We start from the raw sequence: 26,923 nt of genomic DNA, 5'->3' as shown, positions 1-26,923 counted from the left end.
ATCAGGGAAATTTTTGTCCTCCTTGACTGAAAAGCCATGAAATTGCCTGGCGTCAATGTAACATACAGTTGATTCTGAAAGTATTCAGAACCCCTCTTTTTCTCCATTTTATGTTAGAGACTTATGCTAAAATGATTCTTTTCATGATTATGTATTCATGCTTCCTTTCATACCCTATAATGACAAAACAAATACTAAATTTGTTAAAACTTTGCATATTTATTTAAAAGAACAAACTGCAATATCACGTAAGTATTCAGACCCGCTGAGATGTCATTTCTCTAGATCACCTTTGAGATGTTTCTAAGCCTTGACTAGAATAAATATGTGCATTTGGAAAGGCACATACCTGTGTACATAATGTCTACAAGGTTAAAATGCATATCGGACCAAGTACCAGGCCATGAGGTCAAAGGAACCACCTACAGAGCTCAGAAACAGGATTGTGTTAAAGCACAGATCTGTAACAGTCTACAAAAATGCTGCTTTGAAGGTTCTCAAGAGCAGAATGGCTTCCATAATTCTTAAATTGAAGAACCTTTGAACAACTGAGCCCTGAGCTTTTCCAGACAGGACAACGGGTCTCATTCACTAATAATCGCATACACTGTTCATATTGATACGCACATTTTAACTTCTCACGAAAACTTTCCGCCTAATTCACAACACCTATTGAATTTGTTATTAAACTCTTTCTTATGTTGATGAATTCTGAGTATTTTAAATTAGCGCCCGAGGTCAGTAACTTAAACATGCGCAAGCCATGTCCATAGAAGGGCATTCCCCACACCCTTTTCTTTCGTCACTCTCAGCAAACATCTTTCTAAAGACGCGTTCTCGCCTGAGAGCACTTGCTGCCAAGAGTGCCATCCTACAAACAAGTTCAAATGCAATAAACAACTTTTATACAGACCTTACTAATAATTTCTGAATAGTAGTGGGAAGTTCGGATCATTTACTGACTCAGATCTTTGAATCTGGTTCATCAAAATGAACAAATCTTTTTTCAAGTCATTTCTTTCATTTCAGCAGAATATTTAAAATGTTACATCTTAATAGCCAAATTCCACAAACACATCAAATGTTGATCACATTTAGAATAAGAAAAAAATTGCAATGCAAGAATTGCATTGAGACAATTATGAGAAACAGAAATCATTAATTAATTTATCTGGGTCTTCAGGCTATGCAGTCTGTTAGTTTACCTCATCTCCTGGTCTGAGTCTTTCGTTTATCCTGTGAGTGTGACATATCCCCATATACTGAGTGTTGCAGTAGTTTACCTCACCTCCCAATCTATGCCGTTCATTCATCACGTGACAGCCACATAAGCTGAGCTATGCAGTCGGTACCGGACACAGAATTGATTAGTTCATCTCTCGGGTTCGAGTCCTTCAGGTTTATGTCACGTAACTGTAGGTTGTTATTAGGCTATATATATATGTATCTTTATCAAAGTGATTTTCCTCATAATAATATATACATTTTAAAGCATTACCAACTCTTTAGGACCACATTCATATGGAAAAGAAGCATCATGACAGAAATTCTAAAAAATTTAAGAAATAAAAAAGCTATAATTTGAGACCAAAAACGCAGCATGTAACTGTTAAAAAAAAACAGACTACGCGCTTGTTTGTAAGAAGGTTTGGGAATTATCAACTAATTTCTGTGTCCAGCGCTGTCACATCACGTCACATGAAAAAAGAACGTAATGCTCAGAAGAATCAGACCCAAAGACTCGAGAGGTGAACTAATCCTTACTCATTCCGGCACAGACAGCATAGCCTCTATGGGACTGACGGGAAGAACGAAAGACTCGGACCCGAACCCGAAGGCTCGAGAGATGAACTAATCATTTCTGTGTCCAGTACAGAACCTATAGGATGTTGTGCATGCACGGTCAACACCAAATTAACGAATCACTCTCTCCTGAGTCATATTAAAGATTTGTTCAAAATGAACGAATCGTTTATGACCGGCCCATCACTATTACAGAATATATAAAATCTACATCTATGTTTTAAATTTAACTTTACATGTTATATTTTTGTGTACGAGTGGTTTCAGTTGTTTCTACATTTTTTCGTAAATTTAGAATACATTTTTGGAGCGAAAGTTATTGATTAATCATGGTTTGTTTGTGAAAATGTTTGTGCGTAGATTTCACATACAAATTTGTGCGTACACATGCTTATTGAGATCCTGTGACCTTCAGCACACTGCCAACACTATGCAAGAGTGCCTTAAGGTGCATATCTGCTGGCAATTCCAATTCCCATGGAAACTAAGCTTCATTGGAAAAGAAAAACCTTTTAACTTTTTTCTTTATACAAATGAAATAAATTTTGCACAGATACATATTTTCTGGTGCCATTTAAAACACTTTTCAGAACAAAAATAGGGTCTCTCTTAACAACTGGGTGACTTCATCTCTAAGTGTGAAGACAATATAATATTTTTTTTTCTTTGTAATGTAAATGACTTTGTAAATGACATTTCAGGTCTCTGTGGATATGTGGAACTCTTCTCACACTGAAGACATGTGGAGCCTTATGTGATTGTTAAGGTTTCCTTTAAATCTGAAACTCTTCTCACACTGAAGACACTTGTAAGGCCTCTCTCCAGAGTGAACTCTCAAGTGAGTCTGAAGGTTTCCTTTCAGTGTGAAACTCTTTCCACACTGAGGGCAGGTGAAAGGTTTCTCTCCAGAGTGAATTCTTATGTGAACATCAAGGTTTGATTTGTTTATGCAAGTCTTTCCACAGTGTTGGCACATGAAAGGCTTTTCACCAGTGTGAGTAATTACATGTCTCTTAAGGTGATTGCTGTCTGTGAAACTCCTTCCACACTGATGACATATAAAACTGTTCACTTTTGAGTGAATCTTCATGTGGTAAATAAGTGTTTCTTTACGTCCGAAACTCTTTCCACACTGATCGCATTTGAAAGGCTTTTCTCCAGTGTGACTTCTCATGTGAGTCTTCAGATTTCCTTTTCGTGAGAAGCTCTTCCCACACAGTTTACAGATATAAGAGCTCTCTCCAGAGTGAATTCTCATGTGGGTATAAAGGGTTTCTTTACGTCTAAAACTAATTCCACACTGAACACATATGAATGGCTTCTCTCCAGTGTGAATTCTCATGTGAGTCTTCAGATTTCCATTTAGTGAGAAGCTTTTCCCACACAGTTTGCAGGTGAAAGGATTCTCTCCAGTGTGACCTCTCAAGTGGGCATTAAGGGTTGCTCTGTACATGAAACATTTTCCACACTGGTCACATGTGAATGGTTTCTCTCCAGTGTGAATGTTCATGTGTTTTTTGAGGCTAACTTTATGACAGAAACTCTTTCCGCAATGATGGCACGTGAAAGGCCTCTCTCCAGTGTGAATTCTCATGTGAGTCTTAAGGTTTTTACCGAATCTAAAACTGTTTCCACACTGGTGGCACATGAAAGGCTTTTCTCCGGTGTGAGTCTTTACATGATTCTTAAGGTGTTTCCTGTCTGTGAAACTCTTTCCACATTGATGACAAATAAAACAGTTCTCTTTTGAGTGAATCCTCATGTGGTAATTAAGCTTCTCTTTACATCTGAAACTCTTTCCACACTGATCACATACAAACGGCTTTTCTCCAGTATGAATTCTCATGTGATTCTTAAGACTTTCTTTTCGTGTAAAGCTCTTCCCACACAGTTTGCAGGTGAAAGGCTTCTCTTCGGTGTGTACTCTCTTGAGGATTTCAAGGTTTTGTTTTTGTGATGGATTAGATTTGATCTTCAGAGCTCTTTTTCGTGAGGTCATCTTTTCAGCCAGTGAGGATTTTTCTCCAGACATGAAATCATGATGTTTCTCATATTTATTTTTCTCTTCTACTTCATTGAGTTCTTGGCTCTCCTCTTTCAGCGGCATGAACTCTAAGGTGAAAAGACAAATACAAGTTACCACCAGTGTCACCTGCCCATCCTGTCTTGATAAATTGTGGCAAACAAATTTGGCTGTGAGTGTGACAGTGTATAAACATTGGCCAGAGGGGAGAATGGGGGCTCTGACAAAATATGCTGTTGTGGCAATGGAGAAAGTAAAGGTAAAGGTAGAGAAAAGGAGAAACAGCACTTCTGTTGGAGCTGATGAAGCAATCACTACTGAGATGACATTTACATATAGAAGATACCCAGGGGGCAAAGGGGGTTTAGCAGACATGGGCTGCTGTAAAAGGTTGTCATATAAAAATGAAATCTATGATGTCTGAGGATCACAACCTGGGTGGCCAACCCGGTCAACAAGCTGCTGGAAACTTGTAATTAGGGTAAAAAAAATGCTACCTCAAATTCGGCTTTAACTCCCAGAATCACCCAAACATGCTAAAACGGTTTAATTATATTCATGAATCGTGAGCCATATCTCCCTGATATTTTATGCTAGAAACAAACTGAGCACACCTTTAGAAAGTGTGGAAGATAAGCTTTCATCTGATGCCTTGATTGTACATGTAATTAGAATGTAAGAGTTAACAATGCCTCTTAATTCATAGGTAGGCAAAAAAAAAAGAAAAAATATTGAACATTCCATTTGTAATCGGTAGCATTCTTTTCCCTTTGTTGTTGTTACAATAAACAAATTACCATGTAAAGTTAACTTTTACTGGATGAAATAATATTTTGATTTTTTTTTTTTACTAACCAGACAGTCCTCATGGCCCATAACACATTTAGAGGGAATTCAATTTCAAGCCTATAATAGCCTGTCAATTCAAACAAGATCCAAGAAAGAAGTTTACCATTAACTGGTGTTAATTGTATACTGCTCTGTTTCTGTACAGTATATCGTTTGCATATTTATGCAATATCAATTATTTGTATTGCAATGTCTATTTCTAATATTCTTTCACAAGTGGGATAGCTTTATTTATTCTATTGAAATAAAAAAAAGGGATTTGAGGATTTTGGGTTAGGCTGGTTAGTGTTCAATCCTGGTGTATGGAGTGTGAGACAAAGGTACTGACAACTAAATGCTGAAAGACTAAAACACACAGGAGTCATGTGTGGAGTAGGTTTAAAAGTATTTACTGATTAAAACTGTTACATTAAGTAGCAAATTGTACCAAAAAACAAACAAACAAAACACAAACAGATTACAATTCAGGGTGATAACTAATTTCTGTAATAATGTTTATACAATTTGTTTAGCTGTTTCGGAATCACCGCTGCTGTCGCTGCTCTCTAGTGTTTCAGCATGCCGTATCCTACTACATTTGGTTGCCAACCCCTAGCAACGGCATCCTATGTAGCATGGAGCAGTTCTTCTGACAACCTTTAACCAGAGATGGGCACAAATACATCAAAAAGTATTTAATTAAAATACAAGTAATTTGTAATTTGAAAATACAAAAATATATTTTTTACAGTCTTCTGTAGTGTAAGTGTGGCGTTAGGTACATGTAAGAGTCTAGAATATTGCAATATTATTGTTTAGTGCAGAAGATGCGCTTTTAACGTACATGTTGCCACATACTGTCGTAATAAAATATAATTACGCATATAACACTATATTTGTATTATTTACACAAAAACTAGTTAACGCTGCTGTGAGGGTGTTTCTAATAGCGCGGCTGTGACAAAGTTGACAACTTTCTCTCTTCCGACTGCCATTATCTATTTTCTTACTCTTTTTGAAAGTTGTGAAAACACTGTTGTGGCGTTTTTCTTTTGCTATTTGAGCAAATTGGAACACAAAAATATATATTTAATGTAGTCTTTCATTCACTGCTATAGAAGTTAACCCAACTATGATGCCTTACACTTCTGAGAAACCCAGAAATGTGAACAGGGTCAATAGGATGTGTCACATCACGTGATTTACTTGCCAAAAACTGTGATAGGATATTTGGTAGTCCTATTTGTATTTTATGTTTATGGTCCTAGGGATAGTTCACCCAAAAAGGAAAATTAGCCCATGATTTACTCACCCTGACGTCATCCTAGGTGTATATTACTTTCTTCTTTCAGAAGAATACAATCAGAGTTATATTAAAAAGTGTCGTGGCTCTTCCAAGCTTTATGACAGTCAATGGGTATATTTTTCATCAAAGTGCATCTATCCATCATAAAAGTGCATCTGTCCATCATAAAAGTGCATGTGTCCATCATTAAAGTGCATCTGTCCATCATAAAAGTGCATCTATCCATCATAAAAGTGCATCTGTCCATCATAAAAGTACATCTATGATGGATAGACACACTTTTATGATAGATAGACACACTTTTATGATGGACAGATGCACTTTTATGATGGACAGATGCACTTTTATCAGTGGCGGAACTAGAGTTTTATACATGGGGTGGCCAGGGGGTGGCCACTGCTACTTGCGGGGGTACACAGTACACACACACACACACACACACACACACACACACACACACACACACACACACACACACACACACACACACACACACACACACAGTGGAAAAGCTTATGGAAGGAATTGGGTCACTCTGTTTGTGTCTATAAGTGTTGACCATCCAAAATATTTGCAGAAAACAATGCTGAAGCACCAAGGAGATAAGATACCGTAGCACGTGTCTGTTATGAACTGCTGCATTTATTTACAAAAAAAATCACATTTACAAAAATTATTATTTTTTAATTAGATATAGCAGGCATCAAGCAGACATGTACTTGGAAAATTTTAACAATTTTATTGCCCATCAATATAAAATCTTATCCTAGGAAGATTTAATACAACATAATTCTTTCATTATAATAATTTATAATTATTCTTTCTAATTATAATTATTTAATTTATATTTTTTTGTGTGTGTTCATTTTTTTGGTGAACTATCCTTTTAATCTGGCAAAATCTTCTCAACTTAAATTCCTGAATTGGGTATGTGATTGACTGCCTGTGTCTGGTAGATACTCTGACCTGTTGCTGGTTCTGAAGTCTGACCACACTGACTCTGACTAGCCAGTGGTGATGCAAGGGCTGGGGTCTGATCTGCCTGTTAGTCCAGTCATTTTAAGCCAAAATGGGGGTCAACCTTGAACAAATTGCAACAGAAGCAAACTCAACTGATTTTGTATCCTCAATATGTCCTAAGTAAGGAAAAAAAAGCCCAGAAGAATCCCATTAGGGGAAAGTTTCGAAAAATTTGACCACATCCCCAATGACACCACGTTTCATCCCTCATCGAATATCACACCGAGAAACAGCTATGATACCTCAGTGAACAATAGTGGAAAACACATGTTGAAACTCTGTAAAGGTTTAGGATTATACATTATTAACGGCAGAACTCGTGGAGACACATTAGGTAGATTCACTTATTGCTCCAGATTAGGAACCAGTGTGGTTGATTATTCAATAACAGATATTGATCAAAGTTTTATCAATGCCTTCACAGTCAGACCTCAGCTCCCGATGTCCGATCACTGCCAAACTGTGCTTTATCTGAAAGCCCCATGTGGAATAACCAAAACTGCTCCACCTGAAACTGAAAAACTGTTTCCTCTGAAACAGAAACTCAAGTGGAATCAATCCAACTCAGAACAATTCAGAGAAAAAATGAACAATCCGACTATATTAAAAATGCTAGGTGACTTTATGTCCACTGATTTCACCTTAGATATTAATGGAATAAATTTAGCAACAAAAAACTTAAATTACATATTCATAACATTGATAACTCTATCTAATATTAAACAGCAAACCAAGCATACAACCAGTCAACAGAGAAAGAGAAAGGATGTCTGGTTCGATGATGAATGTGCCGGTCTCAGAAAATAACTCAGGAGACTCTCTAACAAAAAGCACAAAGATCCGTCCAGCCAGACATTACGGCTTTCTTACTCAGACTGTCTGCAAAAGTACAAAACACTTCTGTGGAAAAAAAGAGAAAAATATTTTCAAACTAAAATTGAAGAAATTGACGATTCAATAGATCAAAACACTTTCTGGAACTTATATAAAAAACTCGAAAAACCCAAATTAGAGATATCACTCCAGAATGGCACAATTTGGAAATCTTACTTCAAAAATATGTACCAAAAAATTGAGCCGGCTGACCTCAACCAACCTCAGAGTAAAATAAAGAAAACACTAGAAGACATGGAAAAAACTATTAAGAATTATCAAAATCCATTAGATAAATCAATAACAATATCTGAAATATTAGAACATATTAAAAATCTTAAATTAAAGAAAGCATGTGGACAAGATCACATTAATAACGAAATGCTTAAACTCAGCAGTCCCAGCATGATTCAAACTCTAGCCAAATTATTTAATCTGGTGTTCTGGTCTGGACACTTCCCTGAGATCTGGTCTGAGGGACTCATCACCCCCATATTTAAGAGCGGTGATCGATTCGACCCCAATAACTACCGCGGGATCAGTGTGGGCAGTGTGTTGGGAAAACTGTTCTGCAGTATCATCAACACACGCATCGTCTCACACATCTCCGCACACAACATCTTAAATAAAGCTCAGATTGGCTTTTTACCAAAACATCGCACATCCGACCACATCTATTCTCTCCACACTCTAATCAACAAGAACATCAACGACAAACAAAGGAAAATATTCGCATGTTTTGTAGACTTTAAAAAAGCATTCGACTCAATTTGGCATGATGGTCTACTGTACAAAATCCTAAAAACTGGCATCGGCGGAAAAACATTTGACATTATAAAATCTCTGTACACCAACAGCAAAAGTGCGGTGAAGATCGGTAACCACAGAACCGCGTTCTTCCAGCAGGGCCGTGGAGTGAGGCAGGGCTGCAGTCTGAGCCCGACTCTATTCAACATCTACATCAATGATCTGGCATCAGCGCTGGAGAGCTCTACTGCGCCCGGCCTCACTCTACAGGGGTCAGAGGTCAGATGTCTGCTCTACGCGGACGACCTGGTCCTGCTGTCCCGCACACCTGAGGGCCTTCAGCAGAGCCTGTCCCTGCTGGAACAATACTGTCACGACTGGGCCCTGACCGTCAATCTGGACAAAACCAGAGTCATGGTGTTCCAGAAGAAAGCCCGATCTCAGGCACACAAACACCAGTTCCTGTATAAAGGTCATGTCCTGCAGCACAGCTCTAGCTACAGCTATCTAGGCATCGACATCAGCGCTTCGGGACGCTTCGGTCTGGCTGTGAAAACACTCGGTGAAAAGGCTCGGAGGGCTTTCTATGCTATTAAGTCACGATGTGGACACTTAAAATTACCCATTAAAACCTGGATAAAATTATATAATTCAATAATAAAACCAATAATTTTATATGGATGTGAAATTTGGGGACCAGTACTAAATTGTAAAAATTGGGATAAAACATCAGTAGAAAAATTACAATTGGAAATTGGCAAAAATATTCTCGCGGTTCACAGAAACACGTCCACTGCCGCCTGCAGGGCTGAGCTGGGCCTGTACCCGCTGAACATCGAGATCCAGAAGAGATGTGTTCAGTTCTGGCATCATCTCCATCAGTCTGATCCAGAGTCAGTGCAATATAAAGCCCTCCTCGCCAATGAAACCTCAGCAGAACCTCATCCTCTGAACACACTCGCTCTCCAACTCGTCCATCAGACTATACTCCCCATCAACCCCAAAACCTATCATTAACCAAATCCACAAACATCTAAAAGACACCCATGATGAATCACTAAAAGCACATTTTGCCCTCCAGAATAAACTCCAATGTTACTCGACCCTCAATAGAACCACTAAATTGGCCAATTATCTATTTATTAAACATTTTAAAGAAAGACAAATCCTCTCCAAATACAGATTAAGTGACCATGATCTAGAGATAGAGAGAGGAAGACGTAGACTAACATGGACAGAGAGAGAGCAGAGGATCTGTAGACACTGTGACCTACAGCACATCGAGGATGAGGAACACTTTCTGCTCTTCTGCTCCAGATACTCCAGTATAAGAGAAACCTTTCTGCCCAGATTTGAAATCTTGATTCCATCATTCTCTGAACTGAGTGACACTGAGAAAATGTTCTTCTTACTGGGAGAAGATGATAGTACAGCTGCACTGGCGGCTAAATATGTGTTAGCTATTCACAACGCCAGAGTCAGCTAATTCTCGAGAGAGACCCACTGTATTTATTCATTTATTAGGATAGATTGTGTTTATTTATCTATTTATTTATATTTACTATGCTACATATGACATGATATATACATATATGTTTTATTTGTTTTATTATTTATATATGTTAATGCTTTGGCAACATTGTGTTACACAGTCATGCTAATAAAGCTCATTTTGAATTTGAATTTGAATTTGAGAGAGAGAGAGAGAGAGAGAGAGAGAGAGAGAGAGAGAGAGAGAGAGAGAGAGAGAGAGAGAGAGAGAGAGAGAGAGAGAGAGAGAGAGAGAGAGAGAGAGAGAGATTCTGAGGAGACAAGTCACACGCAACCGGGGCGCGGATGCGATCGAACAGTAGAAACATAAAAACATACTCCATCATTTTGTTTATACAGGACATCATTCAAACTGCAAAGTGTTTAAGTTACTGTTAATTAAAGGGCACCTATTATGACTCTTTTCACAAGATGTAAAATAAGTCTCTGATGTCATGAAAACAGAAACATGAACAGAAACTCTCAGTTGCGGTGTTCAATTTGACTCGGAGTCGGACAATAATGCCCACAGAGCCAGAGAATATATGCTGTATGGAGATAGAACAGGTATAGTTTGGTTTAATTACGATTAACTTATTTGTCATCTGCTTTAATCCACTATTAATACAAGCCTGCTGTGGCAGACCCTGTCCGAATGATGACCAAAATATACTGATGAGTTCAGTTAAGTTTATTGTACATCACACAAAAGATGAAGCGTTAGTTTTACTCCAGAGAATCACTGTAAGAGCTGAATAAACACAGTATAAGAAGTGCGCATTAAAGTCTTATCCATAAACTCTCTCTCTCTCCCTTTCATTATCATCAACATACACAGCGCGAAGTACACAAAACACTCGTTACAACTAACAGTAAACAAATATATACACACCTTTTCAGTGGGTGCTTAATAAACTGGTAGACCGTGTATCCGTAAAATGACTCAATGAGCTGTGATAAAGTGCGCGCTCTGACTTTCATCTCTGCCGTGGTCAGTAATGTTAGGCCTGTCGCTCCGGAGACTGTAAGCTGGATCACAAACAGTACAGATCCATCCTCGAGTAACAACGAGAGTAAATGAAGACTGCTATGTTCATTCCTACATCCAACAACAAAACACCTCAATCGCTTAGGAGACATTCTTGCCTACAGCTGCTCAAGCGTCGAAACAATGGCGGACTCTGTGTCCAGCTCACTCAGGGCGGGTCTATGCTCAAACTGAAGTGTCACTCAACAGTTGTGGGAGGGGCCTGCTCAATTCTACGTCACATTGCGCCGAATCTGAGAACAGCTCATTCTGAGACAGTGCTTATGATTTATTGAGATTGTAAAAAAAACACTGGGTGGATTTTTATCATTCTAGGGTAGTTTTGCTCACACACTGCCAACATACATTTATGTTCAAACACCATGTAAAAGTAAATTTTGCATAATAGGTGCCCTTTAAAATTTTAAGGAAAACAAATATATTAATCTGAAATGTATCAAATAAATTTTCAATTCATTCAGGTACAATTACCAAACATATCTCAAGGTCTTTTTGTCTTTTGTACAAGTGCAGATTTAGTCAAGTGTTCAATAAATGTTTTTGAGAAATCTTGTCAATCTTAAGTAATTATTTGTGTTACATTTTATCTTTCAAATAGAGATTAAAAACAAGCACATAATCGGCCAAAATAAATCGCCAGCATTTATCGGCCATCGGCCGACCCGGATTTCAAAAGATCGGCATCAGCCTGAAAAAACCCATATCGGTCGACCTCTAGTCACAGGTGGATTAGAGGCAACATTATAATTTTATAATTACCAGGGTTCTCTAGTCTCACTCATTCACTGTGAGACACACGCATTTCAATCAGTTCACATACCTTGTATTTCTCACGCTGAAAAAGTTCAATGCCACCTACCAGCCAATCAGAAATTAGAATTTGTTTCCGGGTAAATAACGTGTTCGTTAGGGACCGTTCGGTATTTATGGAAGGGGCCACCGGAGGAAAATAGGGGAGGGTCATGTCTTTTTATTCTTTGTTGAGGGGAGGGTCATCCAACTTTTTTTAGTCTAGGGGGAGGGTCACCCAACTTTTATATTCATTAAAACAGCAACATTTCAAAGTGGCTTGTTTGGTGCTATTTTTTTTCCATTTAGCTCCATGTTGATCTCGCGTTATCAGCCCCCCTTCGATATCAGATGGGTCTGACCCAACAAAAATCCAGTTTGGCGCGGTTTGACAGTGTGCGCTTCAGTTCGCGCTTAGAAAAAGTGCAGCATCATGTCAGAACAGAATGCCAAAGAAATGTTTACCCGGCAAAGCTTTAAAGCACGAGCAAATAATGAACTTTTGTTAAGTGCACAGTGTCCTGTGAGTAACTCTACCGCTGCATTAACATGTGATGTGTGAACGTAGGCTACGTCGAGTTTAACAGTATTGGGACTGAGGCGCCAGAACTGCTGATAGAATGTGCGCTGTAGGGCAAAACTGCATATTTTAGTTTCCATTCTTATTTTGTTTCCACGATGTGTAAGATGTAGGGCTACCACCAGCCGCGGCGCTACCATTGGGCCCGGCCGGGTGGGCATTTAGGTCCGGGCCCACCCATTTTCTATAGCCTATGGTTTTGTACGTTTCTTCATTCGGATCTATTTGCAATGATCGATCCAAATTCTAAACAAACAGTTTATATGCTTAATCCTTGTTACATTATTCATTAAGATAATAATTAATAAATGCACGCATAATTATCAGTGAACTTGATAAATGTTGCAGATGTTTTAAAAGCATGCAACAAATGCCTTTCAACTTGTGTGTGCAAAATTCAGAATAAAATGAATGTGCAGCAATTTGTACAAATACAGAGTCTGTAGGCCTACTGTGTTGTTACTACTATGTTGATTATGAAAAGTGAACCGCACACAGGAGTATACGCAATATCGAGAGACATGGAGCGGGTCAGACATGATTTTGACCACTTAATTAAGTTTTGTTTTGCAGAAAACGATTTTTTTAAGTGAATTTCGTTTTATAAATTTTATCTTAATTTTAATTTACATTTTTTTTTCAACCAATTGCCAAATACCAAATATAGCAGACAACACAATCATAGAGGCGCCCGCGTGGTCACTTGCACTGCTCGTAAACAGGAGCGCATCTCATCCTAACTTAACGAAACTCAGCATATGCCTCACATACATGAAATATATCTTAAGAAAGCTTGCAATGTCTTTTTAACAATTTAAAACGAAAAGAAATAGGCTACTCTCTGGTTATGTAATGATGTGAATTTCTCTATAGGCGTGTTCACTACTACGGAGATGGCGATCGGCAACTTCATCTTTACAGCTGTTGTTGCTATTAATAAACTAAAAATAATAGGCTTATAATTTTATCAAACAATAAATTAAATTAAATTTTTTATTGTATTAAAAAAGCAACAAAAAAATCCTGTTTATCAATATTGTGTGTGTGTGTGTGTGTGTGTGTGTGTGTGTGTGTGTGTGTGTGTGTGTGTGTGTGTGTGTGTGTGTGTGTGTGTGTGTGTGTGTGTGGAAATAATTTGTCCGCAGCTGCTCAAAAAACAGTCAAAAAAAAAAAAAGTCAAAAACCCCACTGTCAGCGTTTTGTAAGGAACAGGCAAATATGTTCAATATAGCAGGAGACATTTTAATTGTTTACTATAAAACAGTTATTTTTTATGTCAGTGTTGGCTAGACAGATGAAGTTGACGACTCGCGATCTTCGCAGCACTATTTAAATCATTATTAGTAGGCTATTATTTAAGTTAACATAAAATACATAGACCTACACCACAAAAACTAGTTGAGGATAAATTCGTTAAATTTGGGCGATTCCAGTGAATGGACGTGACATTTGCAGTCAAAACTTAAAATAAAAAATAAAGACATAAGAAAAATATTAGTCTACACATGCGTTTTATATTTAATATGAGGGATATAGACGTGACGTGACACAAAAAAATCTTTAACTTTTAGGTGGCAAAATATTTTCAGTAATTCTATAAATTACACTGTGCAAACCAAAATACCCACCGGATGAATAAAGATCGGCCTCCACTGAAAATTACATTTTATATTATTTTTATTTTATTTTTCGTGTTTGCATTTATGTGAAAAAATAAATAAATAAAAAATGTTACAGACGTGACAGTTCTCCATTACGGACATGACTGCTCTGAAGCGACTTTAAAGTCCCCGTGAACCGGAAGTGGCAAACGACTTTTCTCCAGTGTTATGACGTATTTCCCAGTGAAACGGAATATTGAACAGAGGGCAGGGTTTTACTCTAGCGCTCCTCCTCTCCATCTCTGCTCATAGCAGACTAACGGTTTGAGGGGAGTGGTTAAGCGTTGCCCAAACCAATTCCTCAAATGTCATCAGGGAAGGTCCTCCAATGCAGAGGGGAGGGGCATTTTCAGATTTTGATTAAAGATTACCATGGTAAAAAAATTTTTTTTTAAATATTTTCTTGCACGGATTAATTGTTTACCATAAGACTAGTAATATGCGCTAACAAAGTAAATAGGGTCAATTTTGATTTCATGGGGACTTTAAAAATTGCACAGAGACCTCAAACAGAAAGCACAATGCCTTTCTTTAAAGAGAATTTCGTTTTTTTATGAATTTTATCTTAATTTTAATCAATGTTTCATCTGGATTTAATAAATAAGAAGTAGTCTAAATATAGTAGAAAATAGATAATCATGACACGGAGGCGCGGGCGAGTGAACTGGACTCTTGTCTCATAAATGAACCGAAACTCAGCGTAAGGTATGCTACTTGCCTCATAGACCTGAGAAATATATAGAAAGCTTGAAATGTCTACTTTTAAACATGCAGAACAATTCAAAACGAAGAAAAACAGACTGCTTTCTCCTTATGAAATGTGCATTTCTCTCTGGCGCGTTCCGAGAAGATTGCGACGCATCGTCAACTTCATCTTTGCAGTAGACACAGAAAACACTTGTTTATTAAAAACAATTAAAATGTCTAGCTATATATGACATATTAATAATCATTACTTTTGCCGGTTCTTTGTGACAGCTTTTAGATGATTTATTCGCAACGCCACCCACATGTTGAACGAGTCACACCGCATCAGCACCGAAAACATGATTTTTTTTTTTTCAAATCTAAAATAAAAAATCGTGATACGAACCGAATCGTAGGTTTGGTCTATCGTTACAGCCAAATGAGAAAGCAAGAGTTTATGGTTTAAAAAAACAAACAAACAATGGCTATCTGAACATCTTTGCCAAGCGCAAACCAGTACAGAATTAGGCTAATCAATAAATTATCGGGGAGGGTCATGCCTTTTTTCACAATCATTTTGGAGGGTCATAGAAAAAATTATTGCTGGCGAAGGGAGGGTCATGTCTTTTTTGACAACAGATCTCAAAACTCCTCCGGTGGCCCCTTAAATAAATAACGAACAGTCCCTTACTAGGTAGCAACACACAGTTGGAAGAGCAAGATCTGATGAATGCGGTTTGTGGTAGGTAACCCCTTAACCCTGTAAGACCCACGGTTGCAAATTTACAACATCACTTTTAACAATTCAGAAAAAATGCCTGCAAATGTTTTTTTCTCTCAAAACCACATTTACATAGTTAATGGGTCCTATTGTTTGTCCTCACAATGCTATTGGATAGAAGAAGTGTTTATAGGTCCGGTCATCTGGCTATGAACTCACTCTACCTGCAAACTTCCCGCTGAGCTCATCTCCTTTTTTTGCATGACTGGAGTTGTCAGGATTAAAGTAAGTAAAATTGCTTAAATATTTTTTGGGGTGTTTATTATAATGTCTAGAACATGTACATATTTAGTTATTTTGGAAAACTTTCATCACATTTGATTTAGAGCTTGTTATGTCTATGTTGTAATTCTACAACGTTGGGTCAGAGTGGTAGACAAAATAGCCTGTGCACCTTACACATTACATAAGGACACTGCACATTTCAAATAATCACAAATTGAAAAAAAAAAAATGTAGTAGAAATGTAGTGATTCATTGTAACTAAGCTCTAAATGTGTTTTTCTGTTAATTGTTTTACTTAGTTTAGCTTCGACCATTATTAAACACATGAATAAATTGTATGGGATATTTGAAACTTCAGCATCTATAGCAGTATTTGAAACTCCCTGTATCTTTGTAGTTTTTTGTTTGTTTTTTAACTTCTAAATGATCCTGAGCCATTTTTTCTCAGTGTTGCCCAAGCAGCAGTTAGTAGCATTAGGAGATAGAAAAACAGATTCTGAATGTTCTGGAATTCTTGGGATGCCTGTTGTATTGTCCAGGGACAGGTGCGAATGGTCTTGAATGTGAACCTGTAAGTGCTCTGGGGGGGTGCATGTGTTCCTTTAGTATGATAAGTAGAGAGCATAATAGGCTGCAATAGACAGTATTGTTTGAATGTAGTGAAATGTTGATCATCACTTCATTTCTACCCACATGGTCTACCACCCTGTCTATTCTTTCAGTTTATCTACTATAATGTAAGACCCATATGTATTATTCACATATTTAACTTCATTATTTTTTACTTTTTCCATTTCAGAATGCCACCAGCGCAGAAAGGTCTTTTATGATGGATACACAAACACACTGTGTAGCAAGTGCAATGTTCGCCTGTGCTTAACAGATGAAAATAACTGTTTTAGGGACTATCACTGCAAGTGAACACAGACTGCCTTCAAACCACAGTTTTTTTTTTTTTTTTTTACGAAAAGCTTTGTAAATATTTTTTTTCAATATTTTTTATTAATAAATGCTTATTCATAAAACTATGATTGTTGTGTGGTTATTACTCATGATATATACTGTTATGGGGCTAAGTTAGCAATCAACCCTGCAAATGAATGCTTAAATGTTCTGTATATCTGTTCAGACAAAGTGAATACAAACACAGAAGTTCTGCTCCCAACAATGCCCAACGTTGCAAATTTACAACATTTTCCTAAAAACTTACTAAAACGTAAAAAATCTGAAAACTCTTTCATTTCTACATCAGAGGCCTCCTAAAACAATATCTGGGAGGTCAAAAAAAAATTTGCTAATTTTTTTTCTATATTTGGGTCTTACAGGGTTAATTTTTTTAGAATTTTGATTTTACGATTCCTGGACGAAATGTCGCCTGTGATCAAAGACAGTGAGAGCTGATGTTGAGGAATATTGCCAAATTTGTGCAAAATTATTTTTGATGCAGTCAAAAACTCTCTAACTGCTTTGCAACCAGAAGCTTTAGGTTAGCTTTAGCTACCTGAAACTAAGGAAAGGATTAGAGATGTATTTCATTCTTTTATTTCAAATTCTACTGTTTTACGACTCATTTCAGCTATTTTAACACTACATCTCTTAAAGCAGAACGTTCTGGCTATCATTTCAGTAATGTTTTATATCCTGGCAATGCATACATTAATCATTGCATTTGTCTGTTTCAAAGATGTCAGGGAAAAAGCAAAAGAGTGTTATTTCATTCTGGGCACCAAAGGGTCAGCCCCCTAAAAAGGTTGCCAGATTAGAGGAGGCGACAGAGACGGTGGAGAAGTTTCACTTAAGTTTAACTTGATAAATGTGAATTAAAAATTTAAGAGAGTAATTGGGCCTCCTTGGTTCATTTTTTTTTAAGGTAACCAGTTTGAGCAGATTTGGAAGGCTGTCTAAGATTGCCAAACTGGTTTTAGTTCTTCCCCACTTGAATGCAGATGCAGAGTGTTCTCCATGGTTGGTTTGAACAAAACCAAAACTAGGAACAGTTTGGCTCTGGATGGAACGCTATCATCCATCATGGCTGTGAGTGGGAGCCCCCTACCCCTGTCATCAAGGCATCAAAATGTGCAACAAACACCTACAACACAAAACACCATTCATAAGCTGAAATGTGTACACCAGAGTATGTGAGCGGAGTGGGAGCAGAGCGAGGAGTGGAGTGGTGTGATTTTGAATGGAGTGCGGAGCGGATTTTTTAAAAGACAGAGCGTTGTGGATTTCACTCGAGAGCGCTCCACTACCACTCCATCACGAGTGCAATTCATGGCAACGGCCCATTATAGAAGTGCATTTTTAGTAAGGATTCACACGTTAAACACATTTAGCTAGTATGATACAGTTGGATCACTCAAATCAGAAAAATAAAATGTGAAAGTTATGATTATAGGTTAATAGGTCTCAGGCCTACTTAAATATGATTGGGCAACACGATCGCATGAAAGTGTGTATCTATAACACTAATTTTATTTCTCGTGCCCTTTATAAGCCAAACATTTTTTTTTGCGTGAAAGTGATACGCACTAAATCCCTTGGGTAGGATTAGGGGTGTGGAGTGCAAACGTATTACATGCCATAAAGTGTAAACTATTCTTGGTGTATAAATGGTACGAGAAATCAAATTCATGCTATAGATACGCACTTTCATTAGTCAAGTCAGGTCACATTTATTTATATAGCGCTTTTTACAATACAGATTGTTTCAAAGCAGCTTTACAGAGATAACAGGAAAATAATGCTAAAAAGTTTGTTTCCAGGAGAAAATAGCATCACAGTCCAGCTTAAGTAAGTTCAGTGATGTTTCATTTTTGTTTTAAAAAAGTTATTAATTTAGTTCATTTATATATAGCCGCTCTGGAGTAAACCGTGATGTCATCGTCCAGCTCAGTTCAGTTCTTGCATAATAGTGTCAATGCAGGCAGATAAATATTATTGTTGAATATTAAATTAAATGTTAAATTGAATATCCCCAACTAAGCAAGCTAAGCCAATGGCAACAAAGGTGTAAAAAAAGGCGACAGTGGCAAGGAACCAAAACTCCATCAGGTGGCAGAATGGAGAAAAAAACCTTGGGAGAACACAGACTCAGTCGGGGGGCCAGTTCTCCTCTGGCCAACAAACAAACAGTGTATGATTATGATTCTGGCAGCATTATAGGCAGGGCCGGCGCGTCCATATAGGCGAACTAGGCAGTTGCCTAGAGAGGCACTTTTGTAAGGGCGGCAAAATGTGTGCCAATCGGGAATGAACAATTCACAAAATAGGCTATATGATTTGCTGAGCTGCTGCTGCGCCGCCCCAGCCTGCCCTGCTCTCACAAGTCATGAGTCATGACTGAGTGAGGGTAAGTTCGGATCATTTTACTGACTCTCTTGTTCGATCTCGTTCATCAAAATGAACGAATCTTTATTTGAGTCATTTCGTTAATTTAAGTGGCTTTAAATGTTACAATTTTAACAGCCAAATTCCCCGATCACATCCACCTACGTATATAGTATATAGTATATATATATATATATATATATATATATATATATATATATATATATATATATATATATATATATATATATGCTTCCTCTTGGCCTACTAAAGTGTTCCTGCAACGGGAGTATTCTCTGGCTAGAGCGCAGAACAGCGGAGTGTGTGTGGACAGAAGTGCATGCCTGAGCTTGTATTTTGGGTTAAGCTGCATTGCTTTGACATTGTGGAAAATAGAATAATAGAAACAAAATGTATTAGCCTTTTTACCCGTTATTATCAATCTAAATTAATCTCGTTTTTAATTTAACTTAATTTTGTTTTTCTTAATTTAAATTTCGTTTTTCTTTATTTAAATTTCGTTTTTCTTTATTTGAATTTCGTTTTTCTTTATTTAAATTTGAAATTTTGTTTTTTCTTTATTTTAATTTTGTTTTTGTTTTATTTTAAATTTCATTTTTTCTTTATTTAAATTTTAAATTTCGTTTTTTTCTTTATTTAAATTTTGTTTTTCTTTATTTAATTTTTTTTTCTTTAGTTAAATTTTAAATTTTGTTATTTTCTTTATTTAAATTTTGTTTTTCTTTATTTAAATTTTGTTTTTCTTAATTTAAATCTACCCTTTACTGTGTCAGTAATTTGTTAGTCAGAAAACTATAGACTACCTTAAAGGATTGCTTAATTTAACAGACCTGTGTGTGTGCGTTTTATATCACTAGTGCAGCATGCGTTAATAAGCCCTGCCCGTGTGAGGCGCGCCGCTTCCTGCTCGTGTTGTTCTGTAGTTTACTAAAAGTTTATTAATTCTGAACGTGTCGCGTCTCGTGTGTCCATCTACAGTATATTGCACCAAATGCGACACTGCACTCCCTTGTGAAGTCGATTGGATGAACGGTTCTCGAAATAATCAAAATGCAAACAGACATCAATAGAGATTCCTGCCTTTATTAGAGAGAAGAATATGTTCAGCACCCTCTCGAAGCTTTGAATATTCGATGTTCATTACTACTGAAGCTTCGAAGCTCAAAAAATGCTATTCGGACCAGCCCTAGGGGCGGCACAATTGTTTTTCGCCTAGATCGGCAGAAGTGCACTCGCCGGCCCTGATTATAGGTCAGAAGTCAGATTGGTTTGAAACCTGGTGAACTGTGATTTCACCAGGTTCGATGCCAACAGCACGCAATGTAATATTTGCGACAACATAATTGCTGCCAAGACCGGCTACACGACAAATCTGATGAAGCACTTGACAGCGCACGGAATAAACTTAAGAGCAGAAAGTCTTCGACTGCAAGAAGAACTGCGCATCACATAAATGAACCGAAACTCAGCGAGGCTACTGAGGCTACTTGCCTCACAGACATGAGAAATAGGCATATAGAAAGCTTGAAATGTCTACTTTTAAACGAAACAATTTGAATCTAAAACAAATACGCTCTGATTATATAATCCAAATAAAAGGTGCGTTTGCTATACTGCGGAGATGACGGAGTCAGCAACGTCAACTTCATCTTAGTCAACACTGACTCAGAAAACGCAAGTTTATTAAGAAACAATTAAAATGTATCCTTGCTATTTTTTCCCTGACACATTCATAATCATAATGCTACTTTTGCCAGTTCTTCTTTTATGCATGCGCTTGAGCACGAGGCATATATATTCGGCCCCCCAGTGGCCTATATTAGTCTTTGAGTCTGTAAAAAAAAAAGTCAACAAACTGAAACAAAACCAGGTATTTTTTTAGGTAATATCAGAGTGGTAGAGAAAACAGAGTGGCGACACTCCCATAGGACTCCGTTGTAAAGCTTTTTGCCGCCTACTTCCGGGGTATGCAGCCTCGTAAAGTTCCCGGAAGTTCGAAACAATTCATTCAACGCGTGGAGATTTCCATTGCTGGCCGTGGAGTAGGCTAACTTCTGAGGTAAGTTTATTAAATTACTAACAATGTTGAATGGTCCACTGTCTATATTTTATCAGAGGCCCTTTATGATGCATACTTATCTTATTTGTATATATTTTTTTATCTTGGTAGACGACTGATTGAATCGGCTAACATTTTGTGGTTAGCTAGCGAGATTATATCTACGTTATATTTTTAATGTGCAACAATTGACGTTGGAAACAAGCAGTAATGTGCTCAACAACAATTTATATAGCTAATTATAAAAAATAAAACAGTTCCCTGGAGGAGATCTATCAAATCGAAAACTAAAGGAGAAAAACAGACTTGGCCCACGGCCTAAAAAGCTTTTTTTGGCCTTTAATATATTTAATATGGTCGCCGTCATTAAAACATCCACACGCGATTTGCAGGAAAACCTTTGCTCGTTTTCAAGAAGTTACAGTAAGAATAACATTTCTATTGTTACTAATTGTTTCAAATGAATAGTTTCTGTAATGAAACAATACATAATTACCTAACAATTCATTATCTATATTACAGTTTAATCAAGCAAAAACTGCGTGTATCAAATTTGATACTGCAGGTTTATGGGTGCTTTATCCCTGAACTTTCATGTAACATTTCTGTAATGAAATCTACATATTTCCCACCACAATACAACCACACACTATTTTGATGATTTTATTAATGCCTGAAATGCCATCTTAAAATACATTTTGGGTATTCTTTCAATAAATCAATCCAACAACATCCCATAAATGGCCAAGCTGCAGTGTGATTTTTTTATTATTATTTTTTTATGTAAGATGGGGTGGCATTGATCATTTTCCAACATGGGAGACCTGACATATGCAAGCACTGCACCAACAATCTCTTCTCACATGTCTACTGTGAAAAGTGTAAGGTGCATCTTTGCCTGAACAAAGCCAGAAACTTTTCACAAAGTGAAATAAAAGACTGTAAAATATTTTATAAAAAAAAAGAAAGAGAGAAACTGCCTGAAATCTTCTATAGGATCATTAAGGTTGAATAAAAAGTTTATTAAACAGTGTGACTAATTTCTTCTATGAGTAGGGGAACGCATTGACCTACAATACAGCGCTTGTCTACTGATATGTGCTCTGCTGCATGTGGTGGCGTCTGGTGCTGGCGATGGCTGCTGAAATGAGAGGAGACTGGAGGCTGTGGACGGTGTGCCGGGAATGGAGAGGCCAAATACATCCATGGCAACCAGTAAGGTTCAATTTTTTTCTCACCCGGTAATTTTTATTTTGGGTGAACTATCCACGATACATATTGTTGCATTTTTGTCTTGCAATATATTGTGACATGATATATTGTTACACCCCTAACATTTTGTATGCAAATCCTCGGAGAACCCCTGTCCACTGGTTGTTTTGAAGCTGGGTTTACTAATATGAATAATCATTGAATTATATGAAATGGAGAATATTGTTCTCTGCATGTACTATACCGAATTTAATTTTTTTGTAATATGTGTGGTCCATTGTAGTTTTGATTGGTGCTGGAGGCACCCTCACTGAAGGGGATTTCCTTCTCTTCGGCTTAGGCCGGTGAATGAATATGGTTGGCACAGCATGGTATGGTAGGCTTGTAAGATCAGTTTCCATTGTACTTCAAATATCATTGAAAAGTCATAATTCTCTACATTTACAAATATGATGCCCTTTGAAATGCTAGTAAGTGATGTCACCTGTGTGAACATTTCTTACATGACATAGTTTTCTGTAGCTGGACCCTGTCATTTGCAGGTTTTGACGGCTGACCATTGCCATCCATTTTTTCCTGCGCTCTTGGTCTTTGGGGAAGCCATCAATTTGGTAACCCTTCTCAGAAGGATTGGAGCATCCAAAAGCTGCACAGCAAACCATGGTATGACCACTGATCTATAAAATATTAGTTGTAACCAATGAACATGACACCATTGCACATCACAGAGAGTGGTTGTGATGTTCTTCAACTTCTCCTGAAATTCATAAACTTGATGACCACACACACTTTTTCTTGTTGTCTTTTTCTTGTTGTCTCACTCATTGTTTAATAAAAAAAATACTATTGCATTCATTCATCCAAGCGTAATGAGTTGTTGTTCTTACATATATTTTATACTTTGTGTATAGGTTAGTCTTAAAATTATCTTGGTTTGTGGTCAACTCATGCCTCATCAGAAGAAAAGGACTGGACACTAAATGCTGAATGGACTGTTGCTAGCTACTCTTAGGGTGACCACCCGCCCTGCTTTGCGTTGTCCCGCACAGCATTTTCACCCCTTGTCCCACACGCCGCATATTGAGAATATGTCCCGCATTTTCATCCGTCTATTGGTTTTTAATTATTATATTAAGAAAACGTGCATGCATTCTTTTGCCTTTTTAAGAAAGCATTTTATTTCTTCTTTTTGCAGTGTATTTTTTCACCTATAGGCTATTTAACAGCGCTTCGTCAGAAGTACAAATACAACAGCCTTTTTTAAAATCCTATACAATGGTTGAAAGGAAAGGAGTAAACACGGTCACTAGTAGGTTGTGACAGCTGTCAATCAAAATGTGGAGCGGTGATTCGTTCCACGTGTTTCCTGTCAGGAAAACATTAAATAAATAATGTTAAATAATTAATAATTAATTAAATTAAACTATTTAATTCAACAGAATTTATCAACTTGTGGTGGTTTTAATTCACATCCTTTCTAAAAATATGAAAGTTTTTGGTTTAATATATTCTTAATATATAAGACTGTCAATGATCTAATTTCATGTTGTTTTATATTTTATTTGTTCATTGTTTATTTTGTTGGATTTTAATTGGACTTGGTCAGATCTGTTTATAAAATGGTGATCTGCATGATGCCGCTGCCTAATGGTGTTTTCTGGAAAGGACTGAAGAACAAAGAATTTTTATCAGCTGAAAGGCAGAATTCAAATGTTTTTATTAAGTTAGACATTATATAATAATAATAATAATAAAACTATAAAGGTAATCAGTCTGAAGGGTGCAGAAACACAGGGGTGGTTTATGTTTTAGTGTTGGAAAAATGTTCCACATCGTCCCACATTTGGTTTGTTTGATGGTGGTCACCCTAGCTACCCTGCTTTCTTAATCCCTCTCTGTTCTACCGATGCTAACACGAACGTGAAGCTTTCCCTCCAAAACGTATCTAAGTAATACTTACCGTATATAGGCTATATAGCTTTCAGTTGTCACCCTACCACTCCAAATGTAAAACTGACATTTAAAAATATGCAATAATAGTCAAACAAGGACTTGTGTATGTGTTTTATTTATATTTACCATTAAATTTCGCCATCGCTGCTGTCAGTCCCGATAGAAGAACATGACAGCGCGACCTGCGTGTGGAACTTTACAGGCTTACATGAACCACGTGACCACCCCGCTAGTGAGTTCAACGAGTGTCGCAACTCTTCTCTCTCTATGGCTCTGGGTAATATGTAATGTAATTTTGTCAAAATGGGTTTCATAAAATTTGTACCGAAAAAGTATCGTCCAGGAACCGGTATCGAAAAATTTTGAACGATACCCAGCCCCTCCCCCTACATCTTGATGAAATTTGATTGTTGTTATTTTGGGATTTTTACTATTGTTATATCTGTTACTGATACTTGTCTAGAGATAACTTATTTTTTGTATTATTGTCATTTTCATGTTTTTATGCTTTTACTATTGGTACTTATAGCTACTCTCTGATTTATATTCTTCCACTCCCACACCTAGATACATTCACACACTCACTCACAAATACACATACAGGAGTTAGGCTATCAGAATTAATTTATGTTGGCTGTTTTTTTGTTCCTTTTTTTAAGCATAATTATAATACAAATATTAATTTCTGTAGAGGTTGACATTTTAAAGGATCTGAAAGGACTGAGTTCAGCTTTGAGAATGAAACCAACCTGTTTGTTCCTCAGTTTCTTCTTGTTTCACTCTGAATGTTTCTTCAATCTTAATTTCTTCACTCTCCTCTTTAATAAACGACATCTTTATAATAGTGTGTCACATAGATCTCAGTCGCTTCACCAGGAGTTTCTATCTGTGTGTTTGGATACTCTGTCATGATAAAGATGAGAATAAAACAGAAATAAAAATTAATTCCAAACTAAATCTCTGTGTGCGTCTCAATCAGCTCTAGTTAGTCAGCGCACTAGTAAGGGAGTCAGATTGATAGCTAATGGTCTTAAATCACCTGATTATAAAAAATAAAAATAAAAAACTCAAAATTAGCTCTGAAAATTAATGAAAGAACACAATTTTGTATAGTAGGTTCGTATTTATGCTTTACATTTGGTATTTAATGATAGACATATTACACTTTAAATAAACTGTTTGCAGTTGGTTTGTAAAAGTTCACATGTCAAACAATCACATGTAAAAACTATAAACTTGATTAACCCATTTGCATTGATTTAAACAACTTAAATGCTTAAAACCACAAACCATTCTTCAGCCAAATAACAACAGATGCAGGCGTGCGGCGCTGCCTTATGACGTCACACCATCAGACCAAAATAAAAGTCCTGTTCACATGCTACTGTGAATAAAATAATCAAAGAGCACAGAAATTTACATACAAATTATATATATAATAAAAATAGATTTCAATGGAATTGTAAGTTAGTAAAAAAATAGTTAAGTAAAAATATATAAACAAAAGGTGTCCAATGATGTGCTGAAAATACTAACTAATGAAAGTGAGATTCTGTCTAAAAGGCAAAACTGTATGTTTGGTTACAGAAAAAATTTATACCAGATATAACAGAATTAAAATACAAATAGTGATTTAAAAAAAAAAGAGTGTATGAGTTTATAAAGCAGAGATTTCACCCGTGTTTTTTTGTAATATTAAAAATGTGGACATGTAAAGTTCATTCGAGTCTAAAAACATCTGAAAATAGGTATAAAATGGCTATCAAAATACCATGTATAAATGTAATTCTGTTGATACCAAAAAGTATTGATAAAAAGGTTTATTCAAATTAATATTGAGTATTTCACATATTTTTGAACAAGGGTCAGTTGTATAAGTTGCTGCCTATGTAGGGTGATTCAAATCGTTCACTAATGACAAATAGACAAAATTTTCAACTGCTGAACCACAGAAACCTTCAGTTTTCTCAAAAAAATAAATTAAAAATAAATTTAAAAAATCACATTTTAATTGACCTCCCTACAAGAATCACAGGAACCTTACGGGAGAGTCTTCTGTAGAACTTCTAGGCAAGGTGCTGAAAACTACCCCAAAATAAATGACCATATCAGAAATAAACATATCTGAAATTGTATATATTATTTATTTACTGATGTATAATAAAGAGCAAACACTCTGGACAGAACTTTTCACAAACACTTTCTGTAGAAAACAGAGCCAAATGACCAAGAAAAACACTGCTGACAGTACTCCACAAACACTACTTCACAAATATCTAATATCTAACATTCTACTGTATATATACAGTGACAATATGTACCTCAATAGCATTTTGTGTTCGTCATTTTGTTTTTCCGAAATTAAGTCCTTTGAGCAGAAGTGCACAAACTTTTTACAACTTGATTGAGGTCCGTGGGCCGAGAGTAAAAGTTGCATTATATCAAAC

The 26,923-nt window shown here is 36.7% G+C and overlaps 1 protein-coding gene and 1 long non-coding RNA gene across 2 annotated transcripts in view; one reads left to right on the top strand and one right to left on the bottom strand.

Moving 5' to 3' along the window:
* LOC308690179 overlaps positions 1-26,923 on the top strand; it is a 1,067,189-nt gene that overhangs the window by 745,319 nt on the left and 294,947 nt on the right. The window contains exon 2 of the long non-coding RNA XR_014030123.1: positions 18,667-19,104. This is a non-coding gene — a long non-coding RNA (uncharacterized lncRNA). The remainder of the gene's footprint in view (positions 1-18,666; positions 19,105-26,923) is intronic.
* LOC308690177 (uncharacterized protein) lies at positions 2,310-25,829 on the bottom strand. Its single transcript, XM_081364505.1, has 3 exons — positions 25,767-25,829; positions 25,226-25,379; positions 2,310-3,915 (listed from the first exon to the last, which is right to left on the bottom strand). Exons 2-3 carry the CDS (start codon positions 25,308-25,310, stop codon positions 2,531-2,533), a joined length of 1,470 nt encoding a protein of 489 aa, XP_081220631.1. The 5' UTR covers positions 25,311-25,379; positions 25,767-25,829; the 3' UTR covers positions 2,310-2,530.

This window comes from Scardinius erythrophthalmus (genome assembly GCF_964197995.2).
Source record: "Scardinius erythrophthalmus genome assembly, chromosome: 4".
NCBI classification, from domain to species: domain Eukaryota; kingdom Metazoa; phylum Chordata; class Actinopteri; order Cypriniformes; family Leuciscidae; genus Scardinius; species Scardinius erythrophthalmus.
The sequence above is the reverse complement of the archived record's forward strand: the minus strand, read 5'-3'. Positions and strand labels throughout refer to the sequence as shown.

Excerpts from the sequence above, each read along its gene's own strand:
- LOC308690177 (XM_081364505.1), bottom strand. The coding sequence starts at position 25,310 with ATGTCGTTTATTAAAGAGGAGAGTGAAGAAATTAAGATTGAAGAAACA. Across the intron at positions 3,916-25,225 it reads AGAAACTGAGGAACAAACAG|AGTTCATGCCGCTGAAAGAG; the intron begins GTTGGTTTCATT and ends TTTTCACCTTAG.